Below are 27,202 nucleotides of genomic sequence, written 5' to 3'. Positions count from 1 at the left end.
AACAGAAGAAGATGCTTTTGTGGAATTCCCTTGCTTTTTCTACGATTCAATGAATGTTGACAATTTGATCTCTGGTTCCTCTGCCTTTTCTGAATCCAGCTTGTACATCTGGCGGTTCTCAGTTCACGTACTGCTGAAGCCTAGTATTTGAAGGATTTTGAGCATTACCTTACTCGCATGTGAAAAGAGCAAAACTGCTCAAATGGTGGCTTGAACATTCTTTGGCATTTCCCTTCTTGGGGATTAGAATGAAAACTGATCTTCTGCAGTCTTGTGGCCAGTACTGAGTTTTCCAAATTTGCTGACCTATTGTGTGCAGCACTTTAATAGCATCATCTTTTAGGATTTTAAACACCTCAGCTGGAATTCCATCACCTCCACTAGCTTTGCTCATAGTAACACTTCTTAAGGCCCACTTGACTTCTTATTCTAGGACGTCTGGTTCTAGGTGAATGACCATACCGTCATAGTTATTTGGGTCATTAAGACCTTTTTTTTTAAACAGTTCTTCTGTGCATTCTTGCCACCTCTTCTTTCTCTTCTGCTTCTGTTGAGTCCTTACCATTTCTGTCCTTTAGCATGCTCATCCTTGCGTGAAATGTTCCCTTGATAGCTCTAATTTTTTTTGAAGAGATCTCTAGTCTTTTCCATTATATTGTTTTCTTTCTTTGCTTTATTCATTTAAGAAGGTCTTCTTATCTCTCCTTGCTAGTCTCTGGAATTCTGCATTCAGTTGGGTATATCTTTTCCTTTCTCCTTGCCTTTCACTTCTCTTCTTTCCTCAGCTATTTGTAAAGCTTCCTCAGACAACCACCTAACCTTCTTGCATTTCTCCTTCTTTGGAATGATTTTGGTCATTGCTTCCTGGACAATGTTATAATCCTCCACACATAGTTCTTCAGGCACTCTGTCTACCAGATCTAATCCCTTGAATCTATTTGTCACCTCCGCTGGATAATCCCTATAGCTAAGATGGTAAAGAATCCGCCTGCAATGCAGGAGACAGGTTCAGTCCCTGGGTCGGGAAGATCCTCTGGAGAAGGGAATGCAATCCACTCCAGTATTCTTGCCTGGAGAATCCCACGGACAGAGGAGCCTGGTGGGCCACAGTCCACTGGGGTCGCACAGAGTCGCACACGACTGGGTGACTGACTACCACCACTGTAGTCGTAAGGCGTTTGATTTAGGTCGTACCTGAATGGCTAATAGTTTCCCCTACTTTTTTCAATTTAAGCCTGCATTTTTCAATAAGGAGCTCATGATCTGAGCCATAGTCAGTTCCAGGTCTGTTAAGAACAATATTGCATAGGAACCTGGAATGTTAGGTCCATGCTTACGCGTATGCATGCGTGCCCAGTCGTGTCAGACTCTGCAGCCCCGTGGGTTGTAGCCCACAAGGCTCCTCTGTCCATGGGATGCTCCAGATAAGGACACTGGAGTGGGTTGCCATTTCCTACTCTGGGGGATCTTCCTGACCCAAAGATCGAAGCTGCGTCTCTTGCATCCCCTGAACTGGCAGGCAGGCTCTTTACCACTAGTGCCACCTGGGAAGCCCTGATTAGGTCCACGAATGAAGGTAAATTGGACGTGGCCAAGTAGGAGATGGCGAGAGTGAACATCAGCATCTTAGGAATCAGTGAGCTAAAATGGATGGGAATGGATGAGTGTAACTCAGATGACCACTATATTTACTACTGTGGGCAAGAATCCCTTAAGAAATGGAGTACCCCTCATAGTCAACTAAAGGGTCCAAAATGCAGTACTTGGATGCAACCTCTAAAATGACAGAATGAACTCGGCAAATGATTTGCAAGGCTAATCATTCAACATCACAATACTCCAAGTTTATGCCCCAACCATTAATGTTGAATAACCTGAAGCTGAACAGTTCTATGAAGACTTACAACAACTTCTAGAACTGGCAATAACAACAAAAAATATGTCCTTTTCATCATAATGGATTGGGATGCAAAAGTTGAAGGCCAAGAGTTACCTGGAATAACAGGCAAGTTTGGTGTTGGAGTACAAAATGAAGCAGGGCAAAGGCTGATAGAGTTTTGCCAAGAGAACGCACTGGTCATAGCAAACACCCTCTTCCAACAACATAAGAGATGACTCTACACATGGACATCACCAGATGGTCAGTACTGAAATCAGATTGATTTTTATTTTACCCCTTCTAATATGTGAGTTGGAGAAGGCAATGGCATCCTACTCCAGTACTCTTGCCTGGAAAATCCCATTGATGGAGGAGCTATCTCATTATGGACTTAACTGCCATCTCCCTGAGAGCTGTGATTTGAGCATCTGTTCATGTGCTATTTGCCATCCATGTATCTCCCTGGTGAAGTGTCTGCTCGACTACTCTCAATTTTTTCTTACTGGGTTTAAAAACGTGTGTACTGACTTGGCTGCCTTGGGTCCTAGCTGTGGCACGTGGAATGCGCGGGGGCACGGCCTCTCGCTAGCTGTGGCGTGCAGGCTCAGGAGCTGAGCGGCACGGGCTTGGGTGCTCCGCAGCATGTGGGGTCTTAGTTCCCTGACCAGGGATCAAACCCTTTCCCCTGCACTGCACACTGGATTATTAACCACTGGACCGTGAGGGAAGTCCCATGGTTTTTTTAACTGTTGATTTTTGAGAGCTCTTTATACATTTTCAGTACATATAGTCGGATTTGATTTGCAAATTTTCTCTCACTCTATAGCTTGCCTTTACATTCTCTTAAAATGTTTTTCTGAAGGAAAATTTAAGTTTTTGATGAAATCCAACTCATCATTGCTTTTTCAAAATTTGTGGTAAAATATAGATGACAAAAAATTTGTTGCTTTAACCGTTTTTAAGTGCACAATTCACTGACATTAAGTAAATTCACTGTGTTGTGTAACCATGATCATTATCTATTTCCAGAATTCCGTCATCACTCCAAACAGAAACTCCGTACCCACTGGGCAGTATCTCCCCACTTCTGCATCCCCCAGCCCCTGGAAACTCAATTCCACTTTCTGTATCTTGGTCTGTTCTCGATACCTCACCTAAGTGGATGGATTAGGAAATGGCAACACATTCCAGTATTCCTGCCGGAATAATCCCATGGATAGAGGAGGCTGGTGGGATACGACCCACGGGATTGCAAAGAGTCGGGGACAACTGGGGGCACACGCCTGAACGGAGCCATGTGGCACTTGTCCCTTTGTAATGGGCTTGTTTCCTTTAGCGTGGCATTTTCAAGGTTCATCCATGTTGTAGTGTATGTTAGAACTTAATTTGTCTTTCATTTTTAGCTGTGGTAAAATGCAGATCAAATACCTCCTGAGAAATCTGTACACAGGTCAAGGAGCAAGTTAGAACTGGACATGGAACAACAGACTGGTTCCAAATTGGGAAAGGCGTACATCAGTGCTGTATATCGTCAACCTGCGTATTTAACTTATGTGCAGAGTACATCACACGAAATGCCAGGCTGGATGAAGCACAGCTGGAATCAAGATTGCTGGGAGAAATATCAATAACCTCAGATATGCAGATGACACCACACTTATGGCAGAAAGTGAAGAGGAACTGAAAAGCCTCTTGATGACAGGAGGGTGAAAAAATTGGCTTAAAACTCAGCATTCAGAAAACTAAGATCATGGCATCTGGTCCCATCACTTCATGGCAAATAGAAGGGGAAACAGTGGAAAAAGTGACAGACTTTATTTTTGGGGCTCCAAAATCACTGCAGATGGTGACTGCAGCCATGAAATTAAAAGACGCTTGCTCCGTGGAAGAAAAGTTATGAACAACCTAGACAGCATATTAAAAAGCAGAGACATTACTTTACCAACAAAGGTCTGTCTAGTCAAGGCTATGGTTTTTCCAGAGTCATGTATGGATGTGAGAGTTGAAATATAAAGAAAGTTGGATTGTTCCTTTTAAATTGTGGTGTTGGAGAAGACTCTTGAGAATCCCTTGCACTACAAGGAGATCCAAAGGAGTCTAACCAGGAGATCAGTCTTGGGTGTTCATTGGAAGGGCTGATGTTGAAGCTAAAACTTCAATACTTGGCCATCTGATGTGAAGAACTAACTCATTGGAAAAGACCCCGATCCTGGGAAAGATTGAAGGCAGGAGGAGAAGGGGACGAGAGAGGACGAGATGGTTAGATGGCATCACGAACTCAACGGACACGAGTTTGGATAAACCCCGGGAGTTGGCGATAGACAGGGAGGCCTGGTGTGCTGGAGTCCATGGGGTCGCAAAGAGTCGGACACAACTGAGCGACTGAACTGAACGGAACAGATCACATAAAATTTACCATCCTAACTGTACATTTCAGCAGCGTGAAATACATTCTCATGGTTATGCAGCCCATCTCCAGATGTCTTTTCATCTTCTCAGACTGAAGCTCCGTCGCCTTTAAACACCCTTTCCCCCTACACTCATGCTTCGCCTTTCTGTCGATGAATCTGGCCACTCTGGGGACCTCATACAAGTGGAATCAAACCGCGTTTGTCCCTCTGGGTCTGCCTTCTGTCACGCAGTGCTACGTCGTCAAGGTCCACCCAGGCCGACCTGTGTCAAAAGCGCCTTCCTTTTTCAGACTTAGTAACATTCCAAGACACTTCCAGGCCCGGACGCCGCAGGAGTGAGGCCTGCAGGACCGGGCGGGAACCCGGGGCCAGGTCCGCCCAGGTGCGGACGGGCGGCGGGAGGGCGGAGCGGCTCCACCCGCGGCCGCCCCGCCCCGGCGCCGCCTGGCCCCGCCCTGCCCCGCGGCCTGCCGGGAGACGTAGGCCCGCGCCTCTCAGGAAGCCGGACTCCGAGTCCCAGCGCGCCCCGCGGCGCGCTTGCAGGCCTCCACTGCGCTCCAGCCCGTGGCCTGCCGGGATTTGCAGTCCGCCGCCCGCGAGCGCCCCGGCGCGGGGCGAGCGAGGGACTCGCTGTCCCAGAAAGCCCCATGCTGGGCCTCGACGCCGCGTGCCCTCGCCGCCGCCGCCGCCGGGCTTTCTCCGGCCGCCACCGCCACTGCCGCTGCTTCGCGAGCTGAGGGCCTAGGCGTCCACGGGCGAGTGGAGGCTGCGGGTGGGAGCCCTCGCGGGCACCGCGGAGCGGGCCGGGGGAGGCCGGGATGGAGCCCCCCGGAGGTGGGCGCGCCGCCGGGCTGGCCCGCGCCTGGGCCGGTTGGGGAGGGGGCCGGGCGGCGCGGCCGTGGGGCGGGGCCGGGGGTGAGGCGGGGCGAGGCGCCCGGGGGGCGGGTAGGGGCGGCCCTGGCCGGGGTCCGGGGTCTGAGGACGGGTGGGGGCCGGGGAGGTGTGCGCGGCGTCGGGGAGCCGGGTGTCGGGGGGCTCCCCGGGGAGGCCTGAGGCAGGGTCGGGCGCGGAGGGTGCGCGGCGGAAGCCCTTCGGGGGACCCTTCTGACTCCAGCTGGTCCCCAGATGGTTGGAGGAGGGGGCTGCCGCCGGGCCCCGGGGGACGGGGAGCCCCGCGTACCCGGAACAGGGCCCCGAGCAGGTCTGCTCTCCCTCCAGTTGACTGAAGCGGCCTGAAGCGGGTTCCAGAGCCTCCAGGCAGGATCTCGGGGCCTCCCGGGGGCGCGGCGGATGGTCTGAGGGCCGTGCAGACATGGCTCACCTCAGGGGATTTGCCAACCAGGTAAGGGTGGGCGTCTGGGCGGTGCGCGGGTGTGCCCGCTGCCTGGGACGGAGCGCCGGCTGCAGAGTTCGAGAAAGGCCGTTTCACCAAGGACTGTCTTTTGAAAAGTGGTCCGGGGGTCTCAGAAGAGCAGCCCCTCTTAGGGCGCGTGTGGAGGAGGGGTGAAGGCCCCTGATCCGCAGCCCTGGGCAAAGCGGGAGCAGTCGCCAGGTGCTCAGACTCGGTGGGTGCAGGGCTGACTGGGGTCCGCCCGCTGGCAGCGTCCTGTGGGGCAGGAGTCCCCCAGCCTGTCAAAGCGTAGCCTCAGTGCAGGGTCAGCCGGAGGTGTGCAGAGACCGATGCTGGCACAGGGCTGGGCCGCGGGAACTGGGTCTGTGCACCTGGAGGGCCGCGGAAGGTCAGGGTACACGAGCACCTCGCCTGGCGGGACAGGGGCCTCGTTGGCCCTGGCCAGGCCTGAGGGGGACGAGGCGGCTGGGCGTGTCCGTGTGCAGGGAAGGCAGAGGACACGCCTGTGCATTTCTCTTGCTGGGTGCACAGGGCTGCCACTGGGCTGTCGGGGGCCTGCCTGGGAGACGCCCACTGTTTTTTGGCTGGTTGGTTCTCGAAATTACCAACCCCACAGCACTTTGAGGGGTCTGGCTCTGTGCAGTAACTGCCTGAGTCCAGGGGACCCTCCGCAGCATGCCCTGGGGCTGATGGCTGCAGTTAGGAGGGTCGGGGCAGCCGCCATCAGGGCTTGGGGGCCACACTGCCCCCCCCCCCTTTCTGTTACTGCAAGGCAGGTGTGAGTGGAAGCTGCTGGGAAGCAAACGCCCCAGCTGGTGCGGAGGTCCTTTGTCTTAGCTGTTGGGTTTTGCTCTTCTTAACTGGTCAGCTCTGGTGCGGTTTAGGCTGAGGGCTGTGAGGTGGTGGGAGTGCCTCTCGAAGAGAATTGAGCCCCAAGGCTCACTCCCGTCAGCCCAGTTTGGGAGGACTAGGAGCCTGGGAGGAACAGGAAGTGTGTGTCCTCGCGGGGGAGGAGGAGCTGGAGACCAGTCGGCTGTAGACGCCTGGGCTCTTCGGAGAACCCCAGGGCGCCGCGCCCATGCTGCACTTGGGCCGCTGACCAGGCCGCTGGGCTCACGCTCCCCTTGGACACCTGCGTCTTCCAAGTCCCTCGACTAAGGTGCTGGGAGAGAAGTCTGGCTCGAAGTCAAGGGCTGTAGGAATGGCTCCCGTGTATGGACATGGAGCCGTGAGCGGCCCCTCACCTGGGTGCTGGTAGTGCTCGCAGCGGGGCCTGGGTGGCTGCGTCTTGGCCGGGGATGGAGCGGGGCTCAGAGGAGCTGAGGAAGGGACCCCAGAGGAAGGAAGCCCCTTTTGTCCTTTCAGGGGTGGAGACACTTGGTCTTTGTCAGTGACAGGAAGCCTGACAGGACGTTGTTTTCCTTGAGATGGTTGTCACCGTGGCCCTGCCAGGCGGTCCCTGTGTGCATGGGGCGGTGGCCTGCTCCCCGCGGGGGAGCCTTGGGCGTTGGGCCCCCGCCGGGCTGTGACTCCTGCCCAGGCCTGTGCGGCTGTGGAAGCACCCTGTGCAGGTGACTGCCACCTGTCGTGGGGTGCATGGGGGCCGCTGGCCAGCCCTCACTTGGGGGCTTGATGCTAGCGGCGGGCGTGTTGCTAAGTGGATGTGCAGGCGGGTGAGCGGTGACCGCAGACCCAGCCGCCCCAGGGCAGGTTCAGAGCACAGCGGTCTGGGCTGAGCGAGCAGCCCAAGTGGCTGTCCAGACCCAGGGTCTTGGAAGGGCCGCCACAACCCGGCCCTGGGCCCTGTCTCTCCGCTCCCCCGCGGGGCTGCAAGCAGGCTGTCCTGGGATGCGCCGTGGGGGCTTCTGTCCATTCAGGTGCCCGGCCTGCAGCCATGGGGACCTGAAGAGACCGAGAGCTGGGCCAGGCTCCCTGCTCCCCTGCCGGGCCTGGCCTCTGGTTAGGGGTCTGCCCTGTGCCCCACTTCGAGGCTGTGGAGAGCTGGGCGCCCCCCCTGGGGCGTTTCTGGTCAGGACACTGAGGGACCGGACCCGACTCTGGCCCAGCCTGGGGGCAGGGGGTGTCACTGGCAGAGGCCCGAGGGTGGGAAGGGAAGGCCGAGGGAGCACCGGGGGAGACAACAGTGCCCTTTAGTGCTGACAGGCCTGCCCGCCCCGCGTCTGCCCTGAGGCCACCTCGGAGGGAGAGGAGCCTGTCTTTGGAGCACAGGCTGGACCGGAGGTGTGCTCGCAGCTGAGACAGCGTGGGCTCGGGCAGCGCCGAGGGGGCACAGGAGGACGAGGGCGACAGGAGGTAGCTTCCTGGGCTCCCTGGCCCGGGTCTCTCTGGAGGCTGCTGCCTGTGCCCTCTCCCGCTCGCCTGGCACTCTGAGGTTGGGTGAGCTCTTCCCTGCTGGTGACAGCCCTGGGAAGGCAGCTCTTGGCCGTTTCAGGTTGACATGTCTTCTCGGTCTGGAGCCAGTGGGCCCCGAATTGTGCCCTGCCCTGGGGGAGGCCTGTGCCCCTGGACTCTGCTCAGAGCCTGTGAGCGGCCGCCCTGGTCTGGCCCCCTCAGCGCCAGGGTACTCACATGGACGGGTGGGTATGGTGCCATTGGGGTGTCCAGGTGCCCTCAGGGCGGTGCTGCGGTCTGGAGGGAGCTGTGTCTGGTGGACTTGCGGCCCAGTGCGCTTGGGAGACCCTCTCTGCCCCTGTGTGGACCAGATGCCAGGCTCCCCGCCAGCCTACCAGCACCACTGGGGTCCTGGGTCTCTAGCGCCTGCAGTAGGGGTGCAAGGTGACCTCGGCATCCAGGGGGCCACGCAGGTAGGGGTGAGGGATGCCCCACTGTCCTCCACGCAGCCCCACGCTGAGCTGTCTCAGGCCTGGACACTGAGGGTCAAGGTCGAAAGCCAGATTGCTCCGTGGACGCCCCTGTGCTGCCGTGTCCTGGCACTGAACCTGTCTGAGGCTCCGCACTTTGTGGGGTGGGTCTGTGCTCCAGTCTGAGGCCCAGGTCGGGAGGGTGGTTTTCTGTCCATTTGAACGTCCAGGAGAGCGTGGGTTTCCAGCTCCGTGCTGGGGTGAGGGCGTCACTGTCTTGAGGACTCTCTGAAAGGGGTGTGGCTTCCAGGTGCGCAGGGAGAACTCAATACCTGTTATGTTTTTTTCCTTTGATGAATAGGCATCACTTTTTAGAGCAGTTTTTGGTTTAGAAAGCTGAGTGAGAGAGCTCTTTGCACCCCGCAAGCCTTCCCTGGAGTTGGTTATGACTGCTGGCCCAGCATGGTCAGGCTGTTGCCCACGAAGCCAGCGGCCTGCGAGGCTGGCCCTGTGTGCTCACAGCGTCGCCCAGCGCCGTTGTCCAACTGCCCCCAGATCCCCGTGCTCCAACTCCTTGTTCCTCCTGACGCATGACTTGCCTCCCCGGGTCCTCCCCACGCCTGGGCTGTGGGCTTGGAGGGGTGAGCTGCATGGCCCATCTGCCTTCCTTGTGGCCCTGGTTTCTTGGCAAGAGCCTCGGCCTCTCAGTCCTCTCTGGGGACGTTTGCTCCTGTGTGGAGGTAACTTTAGGTTTTCTGAATAAAAAGGGACATAAGAAGCGTGGAAAGGATCAGGGGGGCTCCCTGGCCATCCGTCCCTGACCAGGCTGCTCGCCCACGTCCCCAGCACTCGCGAGTGGACCCCGAGGAGCTTTTCACCAAGCTGGACCGCATCGGCAAGGGCTCCTTCGGGGAGGTGTACAAGGGCATCGACAACCGCACCAAGGAGGTGGTGGCCATCAAGATCATAGACCTCGAGGAGGCGGAGGACGAGATCGAGGACATCCAGCAGGAGATCACCGTGCTCAGCCAGTGCGACAGCCCCTACATCACGCGCTACTTCGGCTCCTACCTGAAGGTGCCGCGGCCGGGCGGGGGCTCTGGCCCCCCCGAGACGGGCACCCCGCCCTCACAGAGGGGGCTGTGAAGCCCCCTGTGGGCAGAGTGGGGACGGGGCTGGCGGGCCCTGTCTGCTCAGGAGACCTGGCTGAGTCTGCCCTCCATGGGCCTGGTCTGCAGGGCAGGGGTCCCCACAGGAGGACCCATGGACTAGGCCCCCAGGGGTCAACCGCGCCCAGGGCCAAGGGCCCGGCCTTGTCCTGAGGGGAGCCCCGGGGTGGCAGGGCGTGAGCAGGCAGCGGCCGGCTCTGGAGTGGCCCGTCTGTGCCCCTACTGGGGCAGGGTGGGCCCCCTGGAGCCAGAGCCCTTCCCAGGGGCTTTGGACAGTGGGCTCGGCCTGTCTGCAGGGTCTGTGCAGGGGTGTGGTCGGGGGGGAGCCAGGCGGGCTGCCGCCACTGCTCCCAGTGGGCATCCTGGCTGAGTCAGTGCAGCTGGGCGCATGTTGGGGCCCTACGCTGCCTGCTGCCACGTGCTGACATGCTTCTCTGCCCCAGAGCACGAAGCTGTGGATCATCATGGAGTACCTGGGTGGCGGCTCCGCCTTGGACCTGGTGAGCTGGGGCCCCGGTGAGCTGGGGGACCCTGAGGGCTGGGGGGCCCAGGGGGCTGGGCAACCCGGTGGGCAGGGCCAGACTGAAGAAGTTGTCTGGGGGTTGCCTTGAACCCTGGGTTCCTGTGGCCTCCCTTCCTTCCCTATCTTGGTGATTGGTTGTTCCTCAGGACCCAGCTGGTGCTGAGGGGTCCGGGTCCTCTGCTGGCCTGTGGGGAGGAGGTTAGGCCCCCAGCAGGAGGCTCCGGAGTATGGCCAGCTCCCCCACAGCCATCTGAAACTTTAATTTCAAAAGTGGGTGAAGAGGGCTTCCCTGGTGGTCCAGTGGCTAAGACTCCACGCTTCTAGTGGCCTGGGTTCAACCCCTGGTCCGGGAACTAGATCCCACGTGTTGCAACCAAGAGTTCACATGGTGTAACCGAGACCTGTGCAGTCAAAGCACAGTGGGTGAAGAAATAGGAGGCTCCCACGTCCAGGGGGCCCCCGGCGCCGAGGCGGGCGTGCTCAGGGTCAGTGCTGGGTCTGAGGTGGTGGGGAGGGGGCGTTTGGCTTCGTGGGGAGGCCTGAGGCCCTGCTGGCCCCTTGTCTGTAGCTGAAGCCGGGCCCCCTGGAGGAGACCTACATTGCCACCATCCTGCGGGAGATCCTGAAGGGCCTGGATTACCTGCACTCGGAGCGCAAGATCCACCGGGACATCAAAGGTGCCTCAGGGCACGTGGTGGCCTGGGCGTGGGGCCAGCTGTGCCCAGTGCTTACCGCAGCCCCAGAGACCTGGCAGTCCCGCTGTTCCCAGCGCAGTGTCCTTGTACACGGCAGAGCCGACTCTGCACGTGGGGTGGGGGCCCTGCTCAGCCTGTGAACGTGAGGGGTGAGAGCGGCCATGCTGCTGGACGTGAGTGGCCAGGCCAGCCTGCAGGGGCGTGACTGGCAGAGCAAGGGAAGTCAGGCTCCCCCTGCCTGTTGAGCGACCTGGTGGGGAGAGCGGTTCCTGTGCGCAGGGTCTTCAGTGGTGGTGGCTGCTGGGGGCGCTGGGGCCGGCTGAGGGCGCGTGTGCGCGGGGCCCACGGGCACCCGCCCGCAGTGTGCATGGCCTTGGGGCTGAGGGCGGACCTCCCTGGGAGACTGGCTGGAGGCTGGGGGGCACTTCCTCGGGCGGCGCAGAGGGTGACGCCCGCGGTCCTGTGTCGCAGCCGCCAACGTGCTGCTCTCGGAGCAGGGCGATGTGAAGCTGGCAGACTTCGGGGTAGCAGGGCAGCTGACAGACACGCAGATCAAGAGGAACACTTTCGTGGGCACCCCCTTCTGGATGGCGCCCGAGGTCATCAAGCAGTCGGCCTATGACTTCAAGGTGGGCCGGGTGGGGGGTGGCATGCGGGTGCCATGCGGGCGCGGGGGCCATGGGGCTCGGGCGGCCTGCGCTGCAGCAGCTCCGTGGCTCTCTGTCCAGGCTGATATCTGGTCGCTGGGGATCACAGCCATCGAGCTGGCCAAGGGCGAGCCCCCCAACTCCGACCTGCACCCCATGCGCGTCCTGTTCCTGATCCCCAAGAACAGCCCGCCCACGCTTGAGGGCCACCACAGCAAGCCCTTCAAGGAGTTTGTGGAGGCCTGCCTCAACAAGGACCCCCGATTTGTAAGCACCTGCCCCAGCTCACGAGTGGTGAGGAGGCCTGCGTGGTTGAGTGTAGTTGGGGCCCCTGGGAACTGGGCCCCAGAGGACAGCAGGGGTGTATGTGTGTGTGCGTGTGTGTGCACACATGCGTGCATGGAGGGGCATGCTGTCTGTCTGTAGTGGGAGCTCAGAGGTGACAGGGCTGGAGGCCCCTCCGCTGTGCCAGGGCAGGCTCCTCTGTGACCCCGGCCCAGGCCAGGAGGGTCTGGAGGGAGGCCCTTCCGCTGGGGAGGACAGTGTGCAGCCACCCAGCCTCCTGGGCGCCCCTGCTACCTGGGGTCCCCTGACCAGGCTCCCAGCGGGGGCAGCGATGCTGAGGCCCGGCTCAGCCCAGGCCTCCTTGCTCCGAGCGCCAGGGGTTCCCCAGGCAGCGCTCGGCTGCCGGCGCCTGGTGACCCGTGTCGTCCCCGGCAGCGGCCCACCGCCAAGGAGCTCCTGAAGCACAAGTTCATCACGCGCTACACCAAGAAGACCTCCTTCCTCACCGAGCTCATCGACCGCTACAAGCGCTGGAGGTCGGAGGGCCACGGCGAGGAGTCCAGCTCCGAGGACTCCGACATGTAGGGCCTGCTCTTCCCACGGGGCTGAGGCGGGTTCTCCGGGGCAGGGGTCGGCCTCTGGGGCCATGAACCAGTGAACCTCGGGGCCTTCCTGACCCCCAGGCCCCGTGTGACTTCCCACCGTCCCCTTCAGAGATGGAGACCCCGAGGATGGAGAGCAGGGGCCCATCTGGACATTCCCCCCAACCATCCGGCCGAGCCCGCACGGCAAGCTGCACAAGGGGACGGCCCTGCACGGCCCCCAGAAGGTTGGCCTGGCCCCGGGCGCGCTGCAGGGAGCGGGCTGTGGGGGCACCTCCTGGGCATGCCCGCTCCCCTAGGGTGGCTCTTCAGGAGACCAGAACTGGGCAGGCGGGGGCTCGCAGCTGCCCGTGCCCCACCGCCTCTGCCCTGCTCACCTCCGCACTCTCTGCGTTTGTAGTCGGCGGAGCCTGTCAAGAGGCAGCCGAGGTCGCAGTGCCTGTCCACGCTGGTCCGGCCCGTCTTTGGAGAGGTGAGGGCCTAGCTGGCACAGCACAGGGTGTCTGGGTCCCTCGGGGCTCGTGAGGTTCGCCCCTTGGACCCAGCGTTTTGAGCGGAAGGACGAGATGGCTGGGATCTCATGACCCTCGAGATCGTGAGCCAGACCCTCGAGATCTGGGGCCCCGGGGGGCTTTGAATATGAGCTGCTGTCCTGGGACTTTTTACCTTGACCCACAGACACGGGGTGATCCTCAGTCTAGAGAGAGCCTGGGAGATTTTTGTCTGGGCATCAGGCCCTGGACAGGGAGCCCTTAAGGGCCACTCCCCAGTGGTCACGTGACCCAGCGTCTGTGTCACTTGCTCAAGGGCAGTCGGTAGCATCCCCAGGAGTGAGTCACCAGCAGTGGGCTGTGGCCGGGTTCACACCCAGGGTGACGCTGGCTCTGGAGCCCGGGAGCAGGGGTGGATGTTGAGAGGAGGCAGCGGAGCCACGCCAAGGGAGGTGGGGGTGGGTAGGCTCCCACCCTGGGCGCGCAGTGCCCGGGTGGGGAAGGGGACCGGTTGGGGTGGGGGAGTTGGCAGGGGTGGGCTCTCCATGGGCATGTGGGGTCCTGGGGCTGGCACTTTTGGGGTGTGAGGTGGGTGGCAGGTGTGGCCACACCCTGGCTGGCTGGGCCCCCTTTGGGTTCCAGTTCTGTGGGCTGGCCTGTCAGGCTGCTGGGTGGGTGTCCAGGGAGGTATGTGCCCCTCACCCCTTTGTTCTGTGTGCTGGGCGAGCAGGCTGACCCGTCTCCAGCCCCGCGGCCAGGCTGTCTCCTCCTGGGGCCTCCACAGCCAAGGGGTGCGAGTGGGCCCCTAGTCCCAGCGGCCAGGCTGGTGGGACTGGCCAGGCCGCTCACGCGCATCTGGGCTGTGGGCTTCCGGGATCGGGGTCGGGAGAAGGCTTGTGGTTGGAGGAGCGGGGCCCGGGGGGCAGGGCCGGCTGGGAGGCCCCCGCCAGTCCTGGGAGCCCCTGCTCGGCACTGGGAGGGGGGGCCTGGGGCAGCGCTGCCTCCTGCTGCGAGTCCCAGGTCGGGTGGGGCGGGGAGGCGCCCCCTTGGCCTCCAGTCAGGCGCCTGGGGGTGTCTGTGCAGCTCAAAGAGAAGCACAAGCAGAGCGGCGGGGGCGTGGGGGCGCTGGAGGAGCTGGAGAACGCCTTCAGCCTGGCTGAGGAGTCCTGCCCCGGCATCTCGGACAAGCTGATGGCCCACCTGGTGGAGCGGGTGCAGAGGTGAGGGCCTGGGGGTGGCGGGCTGCTGTGGGTGCTCCTTGCTGGGTGGGGCTCGGCTCTGCAGGTCCTGAGCCCCCGGCCTGGCCCGTGCCCAGGGTGGGGCAGTGACCCGGCCTCTGGTCTGCAGGTTTTCCCACAGCAGAAACCACCTGACCTCAACCCGCTGAAGCCGTCTCACCCGGGAGGAGGGTCTCCGTCTGGAGCCGTGTGGTTGGGACTGTGCTGACCAGGGCCCTGTGCCATCCTGGCCTCGCCCCGCGGGCCGCGCCTCCGCCCCGCAGAGGGCTGTCCCCTCCTATGTCCCCTCCCGGCTGGGCCGAGGCCGCAGAGGTGGCAGGCTTGGTCTCCTTGAGGCCGGGCTGGCCCCTGGGGCTCTGCTCGCTGCCAGAGGAGGGGCAGGGACACGCGCAGGGCAGACCTGCCGCCTCCCGCCTGGCCCGCCCGCCCTTGGAGGCCGTAGATTCGCCCTGTGGTGTTGGAGCAGGTACTGTGTCTTCTCATAAGTACTCGTGTCAGCCAGATTGTTGTTTTTTTTAAGAAAATGAAACTTACTTGCTTCCCTAGGTATTCTGAGGTTAAGGTGTTAGTTTTCATAGCATCTTGAGAGGCTCCTGCCACTTTCAATAAAGACCTGAACTGAGACGTGCTGGTGGTGGGCGGGGTGCTCAGGCTCCCGTGTCCTCCTCACCCAAGGTGAGCGCGTGTGGCCGCTGGCTGGAGAGCGGGCGGGGGGAGGCAGCACATGGGACCAGGGGAAACCCTTTATTCTCAGCCACTCGGTACGTCAGCACCATACACTCCTTGGGATGATAAATTAGTGGGGCTTGCTGTCCACTTTGCAGAAGTGTGGGCTGGGGGGCACCAGAGAGGCTTCTGTGCCTGGACCGCCCACATCACCCAGCCTGACAGGAGGTCCGGCCTGGGAGGAGGAGGGCAGGTGGGTGAGGGCGGGGCAGCGCCAGCCTTGCCCGTGCAGAGTGGGCCTGCTTTCCCTGCACGCTCTCCCGGCGCCCCGCAGAGCCCAGGTGCGGGCTGTGTCCCAGGGCAGCACTCTGTCGGGTGTCGCTGGAGGCCCACCTGCCACCAGTCTCCTGGGGACGAGCAGTTGTGGGGTGCGTGCTGGCCTTGCTTGCTCGGCTGTCTGCATCTGGGCAGGGTGGGCCTCAGGCCTCCTCTTCAGGGGTCCCGGCCCTCCCAGCTGAGGCGCTGGCTCTCTCTATCACCTCCATCCACCTGAGAGGAGGTGCAGAGGTCAGAGCACCCCACCAACTGCTCACCTGGGAGGCAGGGTGTGCTCCGGCCCTCAGATTGGCAGGCTTGTGCCCCAACACCTTCCTAAGAACGACCCCAAGTCAAGAGGGAAGGGCCCCTTAAGCCCCAAAAGCAGCGCTCGGCAGCCCCTGCAGACCCAGGGAACGCGCGGCCGGCGCCTCTGCAGTTACCTCCGGAACATGTACTTGCTCTCAGCCCGGAAGAAGTAGACGTGGGACTTGAACTGGAGCTTGAAGACGTGCTCCTTATGGATGCCGTCCGTGTCCCTGGGCAGGCTCACACTGTAGCCCAGCAGCGGGAGGCTGGCCAGGGGGTGGTCGTCCTGGAAGGTGGCAGGGCGTGCTCAGTCAGCAGGCGCCCAGCCCCGCCCACCCAGAGGCGGGTTCTGTGAGGCCACAGCGCCCACAGGCGGAGCCCCCGCCTACCTGATGAGTTTTGTAGAAGAACAAGCAGAAATTGGTGAAGACCACCCAGAGCTTCTGCCAACCACTGCTGTTCTTGAACTTTCTCAGCAGATATCCAGAAAGCTGGTTCTGAAAAGAAATGTCTGTGGATGTGTGTCCCAGGACCACTGGCCCCAGAGGGCTGCCCTCCTGGTTCCGTCCCGCAGGGTTGCCCCCAGGCTTCCCTGTGCTCTGCGGGGTGGTCAGGGCTTTAATGGTCCCAGAGCCTCCGGTGGCCCTGCCACTGTCTTAAGTGTCCAGCGGGCGGGGAGAGGGTGGACGAGTGCGGCGCTCCTTGTCCCCAGTGTCCCGTGACAGACGCGGTGATCGGCCGAGGCTTCCGGATGAGGGCTGAGGCTCCACGGGACAGGCCCACAGTGGTGTCTGCCCGGCAGGCTGGGGGCGTGGGGCCTGCGTGCCCTTCTGCGGCGCCCCTTGCGCTGCCTGCTGGCGCCCCATCCCTCTCTGGGCATTGCGAGCATGGCCCCCAGGCCTGAGCCCATGGATGGCACAGGCAGCTCCTCAGGCCGGGGCCCTGCACCTCTGACCCTGGGGCTGGCACAGATGGCAGAGGGGCACCCAGGTCCCCTCCTGTCCAGTGGGTCCCTGCGAGCTGGCCCGCTGCCTGCTCACTCCCCAGCCTGGCCCCCGTCTGTTCTGGGGGTGCGCCCACGGGCCTGGCAAGCCAGGCTGCATGCTGAGGGGCGCAGCAGCCAGCTGGGTGCTGCCGCAGGGAGGGATTAGAGCAGGGGCACCCGTGCTCAGCCGCACCTCGACAGCTGCGCTGTGGTCGGCCCTGGACACGCTGCTCTGGCGGCACCAGCACACGTGCGCGGCGGTGCTGGCGCGGTGCCGGCCAGTTCCCGCCACGGAGCCCTGGGCCCCGCCAGCCTCGTCCTCGGACTCTGGCTCCAGGGAGGCCTCGTTGGGGGACCCTGGGGAGAGGCCAGCCCTGGCTGAGGACACGGGAACCCTTGCCATGCACTGCCCTGCCAGGGCGCCCACGCCCGCCACCCCCCAAACGTGCCCCATGGAAGGAGGGCGTGCGGGCGTAGTGGGTGGGCTGGCCAGGCGACCCCCAGCCCCACCCCCAGAAAGCCTCCTCGGTGTCCAGGGGTTCGGCTAGCACTCACCGCGGGGCAGGGGGCACAGCACGCGGGCCGGGGGCACCAGGGCGCTGCCAGTCTTGGCTGCGTCGATGGCCGCGTTCAGGTCGTGCAGCCACTTGGCCTTCTCCAGCCGGGTGCTGTGGGCAGGTCTCAGGCTCAGCCGCTGGGCAGGGCCCCCTCCCGTGGTGGGGCAGGGAGTCGGGGTGCCTGCCCCACCCAGGCATCCTGTGCTGCGGGCCCTGAGGGCTGGCAGGGCTGCTGACGGCCCAGCCTGACCCACCGTGCTGGCTGGGGCTGGCCCACATTGTGGTATGTTCCTGAATCACGAGATTTTAAGGCTCTGGTACGGTGGTGCGGAAATGGGTGCCTGGAGCCTGGGTCACAGTTAAGCCGCCAAGGTCTCCTGGTGGGAGGCGAGTGCCCCGTCTTCTGACGCCAGCCAGGACCCCACAGGGTGCGGAAGGACCCAGGCCCTCCTCTGGGAGGCGTGGGGCTGGGCACAGCTCAGTGCCGATCCCCATGGAGGGCCCGCACAGGCCATCGGGAGCCTGGGTCTCCTTCCTGGGGATGTGACCTGGGGCAGGGAAACGTCCACTGGTCCTGCGCTGTGGCCCAGGTGGCCTCTTGCTGCCCAGCCTGCGGTGCCAGGCAGTCCTGGGGATGGTCTCAGCAGCCACACGCTCCCACTGAGGGTGAAGCTGCTCCCCTAAAGCAGTGTTCACCGGGCCGTGTGTCCTGGTGACTGTGACATGCAGGGCACAGGGACCCACAAGCAGACGGGAAGGACGGCCCTCACCTGGCTGCCACCACGATGGTCTTCTGAGCCGCGTAGATGGTGAAACAGTGCGGCACAGACCACTCACTCTCCTGATCCTCCACCTGTGGGCGGAGAGGGGGGTCTGGACCAGGAGCGGGGCTGGCGGGACCCGAGCTTGCAGCTGGACACGGGTGTGCACCAGGCCCCCGCTGACTCTACCAGAGGCTACAGGGGGCACCGGGATGCCCACGGTGGGGCCCTGCCACCCAGGTGGACGACCTGAGGGCCACAGGCACCCGACTACTCACCGGTGGGTCCAGCACTATCAGCTGAAAATCAAGCACAGGAAGAGACGGTGAGCGTTTTGTTGAAAAGAGAGTCGGACAATTCATGATATAAAGTGGTACCAAAACCTAACAAAGACTCAAAGAAAAACCACACAGACTAATCGTGATGATAAGGGATTAAATAACTCCAGAAAAAAGTATTCCCTAATTGGACCTAAAGGCAGAGACAAGACATCATTCTATACCAAGCCAGGTGCTTCCAGAAATGCAGGACGGTTTGACGCAGGAAGCTGACTGAGAATCCACTGTGTCACAGAGACGGGGAAGAGTGGCTGTCCCCAGTGCTGGAGCCTCTGCCCAAGCCCTGCGCGGCTGATGAGACCGCGCGGAGACCAGCAGAGGGCGCTGTGCCGACAGGGAGAGACTCCACCGGCCAGGCCGCCAGCCTTCCCTCCAGTCAGGCGTGAGCGCGGTGTCTGTCCCCAGGACTAGCTGGTTACAGGTGACCGCCCCCCACCCCCACACACACGGGACGCCAACCAGGGTGCCCCACGCGGGATTTGCAGGTCAGAACCTAACACGAGCAGCGGCAGGCAGCAGGACAGCGTTTATCAGGATGGCATCTCCTCTCAGTTAAATATGGTTAATACAGTTCAACAGAAACCTCAGTTGTGTTCCTTGAAGGAATTCATCCAAATGATTCCAAAGTTGGCTTAGAAGAATTAGATGCTTGAGACTAGCAAAGAGCTTTTTAAAAGGACAGATACAAGAAGGCACTTGCCGATGCGGTGACTAACCAGTAATGAGGAGAGTGTAGACAGATGCTAGGACAGAGGGAAATGGAGCAGAACCTCCAGAAAGAACCCAAGTATAAAGACAGCAATGTTTTATATGATCAAGGCAGCCTTGGGGTCAGTGGAAAAATGAAGGACTCAACAAATAATGGGAAAGCTGACTACAAAAAGAAAATGTTACTTCTCAATCTAAAACAACAAATTTTAGGCAGATTAGTTAGAAAAATAAAACACTTCAGTGTACCAGGAAAGAAGCTGGCAACACAATCTTGGTGTGGGAAAGACTCTGAGCCCGTGGCAAGGACAGAAACCGCAGAGGAAAAGATGGACAGACAGCCTGAATGCAAACAGCGACCTTCACTCCTTCAACAAGTAGGGCCTCCGTGCCACGTGCGGTTCCAGGAACAAGACAAACACGATCTCTCTGGATGGAGTTTAAATTCTCTGAGGTAAAACCAAACTGAAGACAGAGTGAAAGGAATGACTGACCTGGCGAGCACCCGAGGCCTGGAAGGGTTTAGAAACGCTCCACACTGTGGAAGGTGGGGCGATGCCCAGGGCTGGGGCAGAGGCACCTGGTAGGAAGGTTACCCAGCCAGCTGCTTCTGCAGCCGCGGAGCATTAACGGTCAAGAGTGGCCCTGGCTCACACAATTTATCTCGAGGATGTAACTAAGGATCTGTAGAAAGACAGAAACGGTGGTGCTGTTTCTCATCCTGAAAATCTAGACATTGCAAGGTGTCCAGTGCAGGGAACTTGTTAAATGAGCTGGGTCCTGGCTCCCTGGTCAGTGCTCAGGACTCCGGAGCCAGTGGTGAAAGCAGAGGCTGTTGAGATGAGCTGCCGAGCAGAGCCAGCACCAGTCACAGCCTGCGGCGCACACTCCCAGGTGACGGCCAGAGGCCCACAGAACTCCCTGCCGGGTAGCCCAGCAAGCAGTGATTTCCACTCAGCAGTTTCAACTTTTTTCTATAATGAAGACGTTTTATACTTTTATATTTCACTTTTATACTTCAGAAGAGGGGCTGTGCTTCTAGGGATGGCGGGTGAGGTCATTGGAACTGACCCCTTCATGCTGAGAATTGGAAAAGCTGAACAAATGTCAGAGGTTCTAGCACTGTCTGGAAGGAGGTGTGTGCCTGGCATGCAGAGGGCAGCAAGAAGGGCCAGATGCCATGAGGGAGAGCATGGTGGAGGACAGAGCACACACCTGGGGACCTGGACCGACACAGGAGCCCACCCACCTCCCACAGCGGATGGGGCCTGGCGGGGCCGCAGCGAGAGGGGCTCGCTGCCCGACAGCACGTTCTCACGGCAGAAGCCTGAACTTGGCTGCCCACGTTTGCTGGTCCCAGGGTGGATTCCAGGTTGGAGGGAGGTTCACACGGTAGGGAGTCAGTGTCTGCGGGGGTTTCTCACCACAAAAACCAGTGATCGCGGAGAGGACAGACTGCGTCATGCCAGGACGAGGCACCTTGCTCGTCAGACAGCGTCCACGCCCCATGCTGCCCTGTGACGGCGGGCATGCGGCGTGGACGCAGCACGCGGTGCGGCCCAGGCCCGTGACAGCACTGGGCGTGGGGCCTGTGCCTCGTCACCTGGCCGCGTGCAGGACTCGTGGGCGGCCACTCGGAGCGGCCCCGAGCCCAGTGCTGGCCTCGGCCCCCCCTTTCCACCCATCCAGGTGGTGGCATCTGTGTCACCACCTTAACACTGTGTCTGTGAAATAGCAGGTTATGGCGCCACAAGGAACCAAAATGGTCCGTTTGAGAGAAAAGATTTACGAATAAAATCAAGGAAGTAAAGCATGCGGCATCTTAGGGATGAGGGGTTTAGCTTTCTCCCTTAGACGTGGTGTCAGCCCCATCCCTCCAGCCGCGCTGTGGCCCCAGCGCCCGGCGCAGGCTTTCCATGGGCTTTCCAGCCAAAGGGCAGGACTCCTTGGGATTGGCAGGTGGAGTGCTGGAGGACCAGGCCTGGTCCTGCGGGTGCTGGTGGGCGTGATGGGGGGGTGCAGCCATGGATGCCCCGAGGACAGCAGCCACAGCGGGGTGAGGGGACCGAGAGGAGCGGCTGTGAGCCAGGCCCGCCCAGCGCCGCGCACTCACCAGCATGCCATGCAGCGGGAGGAGGCCCCGGATCCGGAAGTGGCTGCTCCCCCCGGCGTCTCTGCTCGTGTACAGCAGCATGTCTGAGAACTGAGGGGCCAGAGCTTTAGGTGAGCAAGTTCTAAAAACAAGCGTCCATAGTCAGACCAGCTTCACTCTGAGGGCTCGTGTGTGGTTATTCAGTTTGCTGGAGATTTTTTCTAAGAAGGGATTTTTTTTTGTTCCACTCCATTGTCATTTTGACCAGAGGTGACCAGTAGCCACGTGAACAGCAGGCCTCTTGGGCCAGCACCTGCTGTGCCAACGGAGGAGTGGGTTGGTGGTCCTGAGAGGCCCTCCCGCAGGAGAGGGCGAATCCACCGATCAGGCAAGAGAGAGGCGCTAGTCAGCGGGACCCGTTGGCAGGGACTCCCGGAGGCCTCAGGCCCTGCGGCTGTGTGGGTTTCTCTACCTTCCTGCTTTTGCTCAGCCTGCACACAGGTGCCCAGTGCCCAGAACCAGGAGGGGGGCTGGCCCAGGGCGTCCCCGCGTCCCTCATGGCCCCTGATGGCTCGGCCCCGCCCAGACAGTGCCTGCCGACCTACCAGGAAGAACATCCTCTGCTGCAGGCCCTTCCTGGAGAGCTTGTGGAGGCATCCCTCACGGATGAGCTCCTGGAAGACAGGGGGTCCTGAGTGCTGGCCCAGGGCACCTAGCAGATGGCTGCTCACCCTCCATGCTCCCTGAACCCCTCGCGGCCCCGCCGGCCCTTCCATGGTGCCCTCCTGCCCGGGAGCCCGCCTGCCGCTCCAGCCTCCTTCCTTCTGTCTGCTCCCCGGGGTCCCCTGCGTCCTGTCTGCTGCCAGCCAACCCAGTGTCCCATGCCTGAGCCGCCGCAGGTGGCTGTGCTGAGGGCTGGCACTGCTGTGCTTCTGGAAGGTTCTGCCATGGAGATGACCCGAATTCAGCTTTGGGGAAAGCTGGGCGGGGCAGCTAGAGAATGGCAGGGAGGAGCACGGGCCACCTGGTTCCCACCAAAGATCACGGGACTCGTGAACGGTCGCCCTGGGGCCTGACCAGAGGATTCCTCCATGAAGGCACCGTGGCTAGGGCAAGACCTTCCAGTGGTCCCGCAGCCCACTCCCCCAGGACTTGGGCCCCTCACCACCAGGCCAGGCCCACACCTGCCTCGGGGGCACAGGCATCAGACATCCCTGACTGCCTGCACCATGGCTGGAGGGTCGGCCTGGGGACCCTGGACGGTCGCTGTGGACTGTTTCTGGGGGCAGTGTGGGCTATGACCCGAGAACATCCCGAGGACTCCGGCCTCAGCAGCCCTCAGATGCACTGAGCAAGAGTGCAGGAAGGAGCCCTTGACCCAGAAACCCTGGCCCCAGCCAGAGGCCAGCCCCATGGAGGAGGAGGGGCCCCCAGCAGGCCCGCCCTCCTGCCTGCAGAGCAGCCCCGTCGCCCCTGAGGGCCCAGCAGCCTGTGTCCTGGCGCTGGCGGGCGGGCCCGCCGCAGTCCTGCGCCCTGGCACTTTGCGCACCCTGGGGCCTCATCAGCCACATCCAGCCCACAGCCTTGCTTCTCAGATAAGCGATGTGCTGTCCATCGGGGAGGCCAGACACCCCAGTGTGAGGAGAGCAGGTCTCTGTCACAGCAGCAGGGAGCCCGCCTTCGCCCCTGCCCTGCGGGCTGTTCCTGTTCATGTGTCCGTCTAGTCAGTTTCCTGGGGGCATGCAAAGAAGCCCCAGGAACAAGAGCCCCAGCCCTGTGAGCAGCCCGGGGGAGCCGGGTGGCCTGTGTGTGTGTGTGTGGGAGGGAACAGCGTCCTGGCTGCAGTCACAGCCCGGCTCCAGGAGAGCAGGACCTTCCCTTTCAGCCTCGGTCCTTAGGTTCACGGTCCCACATTCTCAGGACCTTCTACCGAGGCTAACAGAAAACAGGACTTATACACCCATGCTCTCACGTGTGTGTGGAGGCAGAAAACACCCCCATGCAACCCTTGAACACTACTGTGAAGGTGAAAATCATGTCCGACTCTTTGCAACCCCATGGATTATACAGTCCATGGAATTCTCCAGGCCAGAATACTGAAGTGGTAACTGTCCCATTCTCCAGGGGATAGTCCCAACCCAGGAGTCAAACCTAGGTCTCCCACGTTGCAGGCAGATTCTTTACCAGCTGAGGCATGAGGGAAGCCCAAGAATACTGGAGTGGGCAGCCTATCCCTTCTCCAGCGGATCTTCCTGACCCAGGGATCGAACTGGGATCTCCTGCATTGCAGGCAAGTTCTTTCCAAAGCAAAAACTATTAATGACAAAAAGTAAGCAGCCCAGTAGACATAGAGACCCACAGAATTAAACAGAAAGTTCAAAAATAAAGTCACTCCACGGCCCATTGATTTTTGACTAAGGTGTGGAGAGCGCTGGGACACCTGCACTCCCGCCTGGGAGGGGTGAAGGGGGACCCCTATCTCACACCACATACACAAGTGAGCTCAAAATGGGTCACGTCTACATGCAAGAGCTAGAACATAGGCAACTGTTAGGAAAAACAGGTAAATCTTCATACCTTGGATTAGGCAATAGTTTCTTAGCTATGACACCTAAAGCACAAGCAACCAAAGAAAAAACAGAGAAATTAGATATCAGCTAAATAAAAAACTTCCATGTTGTAAGTGATGCCATCAAGAAAGTGAAAAGATAACCCACAAAATGGGAGAACATATTTGGCAAGTCATATTCTGGTAAAGATCTGTCATTCAGAGATGAGAGGGAACCTCACAACAGTAAAGAGACAACCCAATTAAACGGTGGGCGAAGGACCTGGACAGGCACTTCTCCGAAGGAGGCACAGAAATGGCGAGTGAACACGAGGAAAGATGCTTGTGTTAGCCATCAGGGGAATGCAGATCGAACCACGGGGAGATGCCACTGCGTACCGTCAGAACCATACGGCTAACTCAGAAAGACAAGATACGGAGGAATCAGAACCTTCACGTGCTCCTGGTGGGGGTGTAAAATGCTGCAGCCTCTGGGGACAACTTCGGCAATTTCTCAAAATGTTAAACACAGAGTGTTCATGACCACGTGACTTGGCAGTTACACTCCTAGGTATACACATGTGTGCCCAGGAGAACTGAAAACATACGTTCACACAGGACTTGCACATGGTGTTCACAGAACCACAACGGCCAAAAAGTGGAAACAACCGAGGTGTCCATTAGCAGATGACAGAGAAACAAGCCGCGCCACCTCCAGAGACGGAGCACTGCTCCTCAGCCACAAGAAGAATGAGGCCACCACCCCCAACACGAATGAGCCTGAAGACACTGTGCTGAGAGAGAAGTGAGACGAAAGGCCACACACTGTGAGGCTCCTGAGGGGGGAGATCCAGAGACAGGAAGCCGGTTAGCTGCCGGACCAGGGATGGGGTTTCTTTCGGGGAATGAAAATGTCCTGGAATTTGTGGCGATGTGGCACAACCTCATGAATACACAAAAAACTAGGGAATCATACACTCTGAATTATGTCTCAGTCAAAAACAGTGAAGTAACCAGCTCAAAAAACATTCTTAAACGAAGCCACTCACCCTGCCGGGAGCAACGAGACTCTCTATGCCCACCAAGTCCCGCTGCAGCTCCGTCAGCTTCTGCAGGTTCTCCAGCTGGACCAGGCTGTGCTGGAGCATGGAGGTCACTTCCGTGATGGCCTGGAGGGCATCTGCGTGGAGAGGTCCCTCAGTACAAGCAGGGGCAAGTGGGCTGGGGTGGCGGGGACAAAACCCTCCCCCGACCAGCTTGTGACATTTTAAAGGTGGTTTTAATTCCAGGAACACTGCGCTCAAACTCCTCACAGGACTGCCAGGGAGAGCAAGTGTGGGTCCTGAAACCTGGACTCATGCAGCCCAAACTGCTCCGGGCCAACACCCAGGCTCGGTGAAGAGACAGGACAGTCTTTGGAAATAGCTCTTTAATGCTGTGGGTCCTCATCTGACATGGGCTCTTCTTTCACGGTTCCCTTAAGATGCTTAGAGCCATAGGAAAACTGTGTCCTCTCCTTTTTAGCAAAAACACAACACTTGCTCTCAGGAAGGAGAGGAAGGGCACTGTCCGCACCCTAGGGTCCGTTTTGTGCCTTGTACATCAGAAAGCATCTGTTCTGTCCTCAGGACGTGGGAGACCCGAGGAAGGACGGGCTGCCGAGCTCTCTCCAGCATGTCTGGTGACAGTGGTGACTTGACCTGAGAGGCAGGGATTTCCTGCTCTAAGTTTACCCTGCAACTGCGAGTCCTATTTGGAGGTCACAAGCATCAGGGTTTATTCTTTGGTCCTTTTAACAAGTGAGAAACGGCAGAGTCAACGGAGTCAGATGCTTCGGTCAGGAGCATGTTCCCCGAGCTTGTGGTTTAAAAGCAGCCGCCCTGCCCTCCCCTGCCCCGGCAGGCTCGAGGAGGGCCCCGCCGGCGAGGGCCGGGGCGTCAGGCGGCACTCACCGCGGAGGTCGGCGTGGTCCTGGCCGTGCGGGTCGGGGTGCCCGGGCACCGGGGCGCACAGGCGGCGCAGCAGCAGGCGGTAGTGGCGCAGGCGCTGCAGCGGCTTCAGCAGGAAGGCGTTGAGCGGCAGGTAGCAGACCTTCTGCAGCTCGAAGTCGCGGCGCAGCGCCTCCAGCCTCCGCAGGCGCCGGCTGGCCGCCTCCAGCTCCGTCAGGACCTCGTGCAGCCGCTGGAAGTGGCCGGTGAGCGCCTGCGGGCGGGATGGGCTGAGCGGCAGCGCGCGCCCCGGCTCCACCCGGTCAGCCCCTCGGAGCCGCGTCCCCGTGGGGGTTGCCCCTGAACCGGCGTCTCAGGGGACCGCACAGGCGGCCGCCGGGCCAGGTAAGCGCCACCAAACGGTGCGCGCGCGTGTGGGCCTAAGCTCACGCCGCCTCCGGACGCGCTCACAGCCCGCCCTGAGAACCGAACCGAAACCCGGGAGGCGCGTCCGGGGGAGACGCGCTCACCTTAAGCCTAAAAGGGGCGCCTGGGCCACTGCGGGGCGGGGCCTCAGGGGGCGGGGCGGAACCCGGCGAGCCCGGAGGAGCCTCTGGGCGGGGCGGAGCCTCAGGGCGGGGCGGAGCCTCGGGGCGGGGCGGAGCCTCAGGGGCGGGGCGGAGCCTCAGGGGGCGGGGCGGAACCCGGCGAGCCCGGAGGAGCCTCTGGGCCGGGCGGAGCCTCAGGGCGGGGCGGAGCCTCAGGGCGGGGCGGAGCCTCAGGGGCGGGGCAGGAAGCCTGGAGGAGGGGCACTTAGCGAGTCCCGCGAGAACCAGACTCCCAGCGCCCGGAGCGCGGGCGGCGCGGCCGGAGGTAAAGCTGGTGCCTCGGGCTCCCTGCATAGGGGCGCGAGCGCAGCAGAAGCAGCTGCACCGGCCCCACGGCTCTGAGGGGCGCGGCTGAGGAACCCTGGCCGGGCAGGAGGCAGCCCTGTGGGGCGCTGTTGATCCTGAGGGGCCTGTGTCCTGAAGAGAATGCCTTTGGGGTGGAGGAGGCAGCTCCGAGAGGACCTGGCCTGAAGGGAGCTCTGTTCTGTGGGGGCACTGACCTGAGGAAAGCCCATTCTGGTGGAAATAGCGCTCCTCCGGAGAGGAACACGGCTCAGAGGGCTCGTGTCCTGACCGAGAGGAACGCGGCTCAGAAGGGCTCCTGTCCTGACCGAGAGGAACGCAGCTCAGAAGGGCTCCTGACCTGACCTGAGGGGAAGTCTGTCCTGCCTTTTGTCGTTCTAAGGAGAACACTGTCCTGAGGAGGAAGCTGGTGTCCTCGCCACCAGCTGCTAGGCCCAGAGCTTCTCACAAGCCCATGCTACCTTTAACTGAAGCATGTTCCTGAGCAGGATGTCCCCGATGCGCTGGTGACTGCCTGTGGCCTGGGTGCTAGAAGATTCCTCCCTGGAGCAGAGGGACAAATGAGGTCAAAACCTTGGACCGCTTGTGAGAAATGCTCCTCTCGCTGCTAGTGTGATGGTGAGTCCCCAGCTCAGAACAGCACCCAGAGGCTCTGAGGGGGAGGCCATGCTTAACAGAGACTGTTGTCATATCTCGATCATATTTGAAATGGTAGTGACCAGGCAAAAAAGGATCATCTCCTGAGACTGGAGATCTCTTCAAGAAAATGAGAAATACCAAGGGAACATTTCATGCAAAGATGGGCACAATAAAGGACAGAAATGGTATGGACCTAACAGAAGCAGAAGCTATTAAGAAGAGGTGGCAAGAATACACAGAACTATGCAAAAAAGGTCTTCATGACCCAGATAACCACAATGGTGTGATCACTCACTTAGACCCAGACATCCTAGAGTGTGAAGTGAAGTGAG

The 27,202-nt window shown here is 60.4% G+C and overlaps 2 protein-coding genes across 10 annotated transcripts in view; one reads left to right on the top strand and one right to left on the bottom strand.

The window, feature by feature from the left end:
• Positions 1 to 4,925: 4,925 nt before the first annotated feature.
• STK25 (serine/threonine kinase 25) lies at positions 4,926 to 14,737 on the top strand. Of its 3 annotated transcripts, none has more exons than XM_019958059.2 (12): positions 4,926 to 5,062; positions 5,509 to 5,632; positions 9,310 to 9,540; positions 10,076 to 10,132; positions 10,724 to 10,832; positions 11,322 to 11,479; positions 11,579 to 11,764; positions 12,218 to 12,363; positions 12,497 to 12,611; positions 12,785 to 12,856; positions 13,959 to 14,095; positions 14,223 to 14,737. In XM_019958059.2, the coding sequence occupies exons 2-12, from the start codon at positions 5,603 to 5,605 to the stop codon at positions 14,260 to 14,262; spliced, it is 1,281 nt and encodes a 426-aa protein (XP_019813618.1). In that variant the 5' UTR covers positions 4,926 to 5,062; positions 5,509 to 5,602; the 3' UTR covers positions 14,263 to 14,737. The 3 variants fall into 3 exon arrangements, with proteins under 3 accessions (XP_019813618.1, XP_019813617.1, XP_070643188.1); XM_019958058.2 differs by having other exon boundaries at positions 4,986 to 5,124; XM_070787087.1 differs by having other exon boundaries at positions 5,025 to 5,045.
• Positions 14,738 to 14,843: 106 nt separating this feature from the next.
• The window catches only part of FARP2 (FERM, ARH/RhoGEF and pleckstrin domain protein 2), a 100,616-nt gene continuing 88,257 nt past the window's right edge, over positions 14,844 to 27,202 (bottom strand). For 3 of the 7 annotated variants that reach the window (XM_070787080.1, XM_070787082.1, XM_070787081.1), the window contains exons 17-28: positions 26,693 to 26,774; positions 25,345 to 25,594; positions 24,442 to 24,572; positions 21,450 to 21,518; positions 20,866 to 20,955; positions 17,985 to 18,005; positions 17,716 to 17,798; positions 16,944 to 17,056; positions 16,582 to 16,745; positions 15,793 to 15,900; positions 15,538 to 15,689; positions 14,844 to 15,328 (exon numbers count right to left, since the gene is read on the bottom strand). In XM_070787080.1, the coding sequence (XP_070643181.1) occupies positions 15,259 to 15,328; positions 15,538 to 15,689; positions 15,793 to 15,900; positions 16,582 to 16,745; positions 16,944 to 17,056; positions 17,716 to 17,798; positions 17,985 to 18,005; positions 20,866 to 20,955; positions 21,450 to 21,518; positions 24,442 to 24,572; positions 25,345 to 25,594; positions 26,693 to 26,774 (1,333 nt within the window). In that variant the 3' untranslated portion in view covers positions 14,844 to 15,258. The remainder of the gene's footprint in view (positions 15,329 to 15,537; positions 15,690 to 15,792; positions 15,901 to 16,581; positions 16,746 to 16,943; positions 17,057 to 17,715; positions 17,799 to 17,984; positions 18,006 to 20,865; positions 20,956 to 21,449; positions 21,519 to 24,441; positions 24,573 to 25,344; positions 25,595 to 26,692; positions 26,775 to 27,202) is intronic. The other 4 variants (XR_011565993.1, XM_070787083.1, XM_070787084.1 and 1 more) reach the window with 4 other exon arrangements.

This window comes from Bos indicus, chromosome 3 (genome assembly GCF_029378745.1).
Source record: "Bos indicus isolate NIAB-ARS_2022 breed Sahiwal x Tharparkar chromosome 3, NIAB-ARS_B.indTharparkar_mat_pri_1.0, whole genome shotgun sequence".
Lineage (NCBI taxonomy): Eukaryota > Metazoa > Chordata > Mammalia > Artiodactyla > Bovidae > Bos > Bos indicus.
Note: the sequence above shows the minus strand (reverse complement) of the source record. Positions and strands in the feature narration are given on the sequence as shown.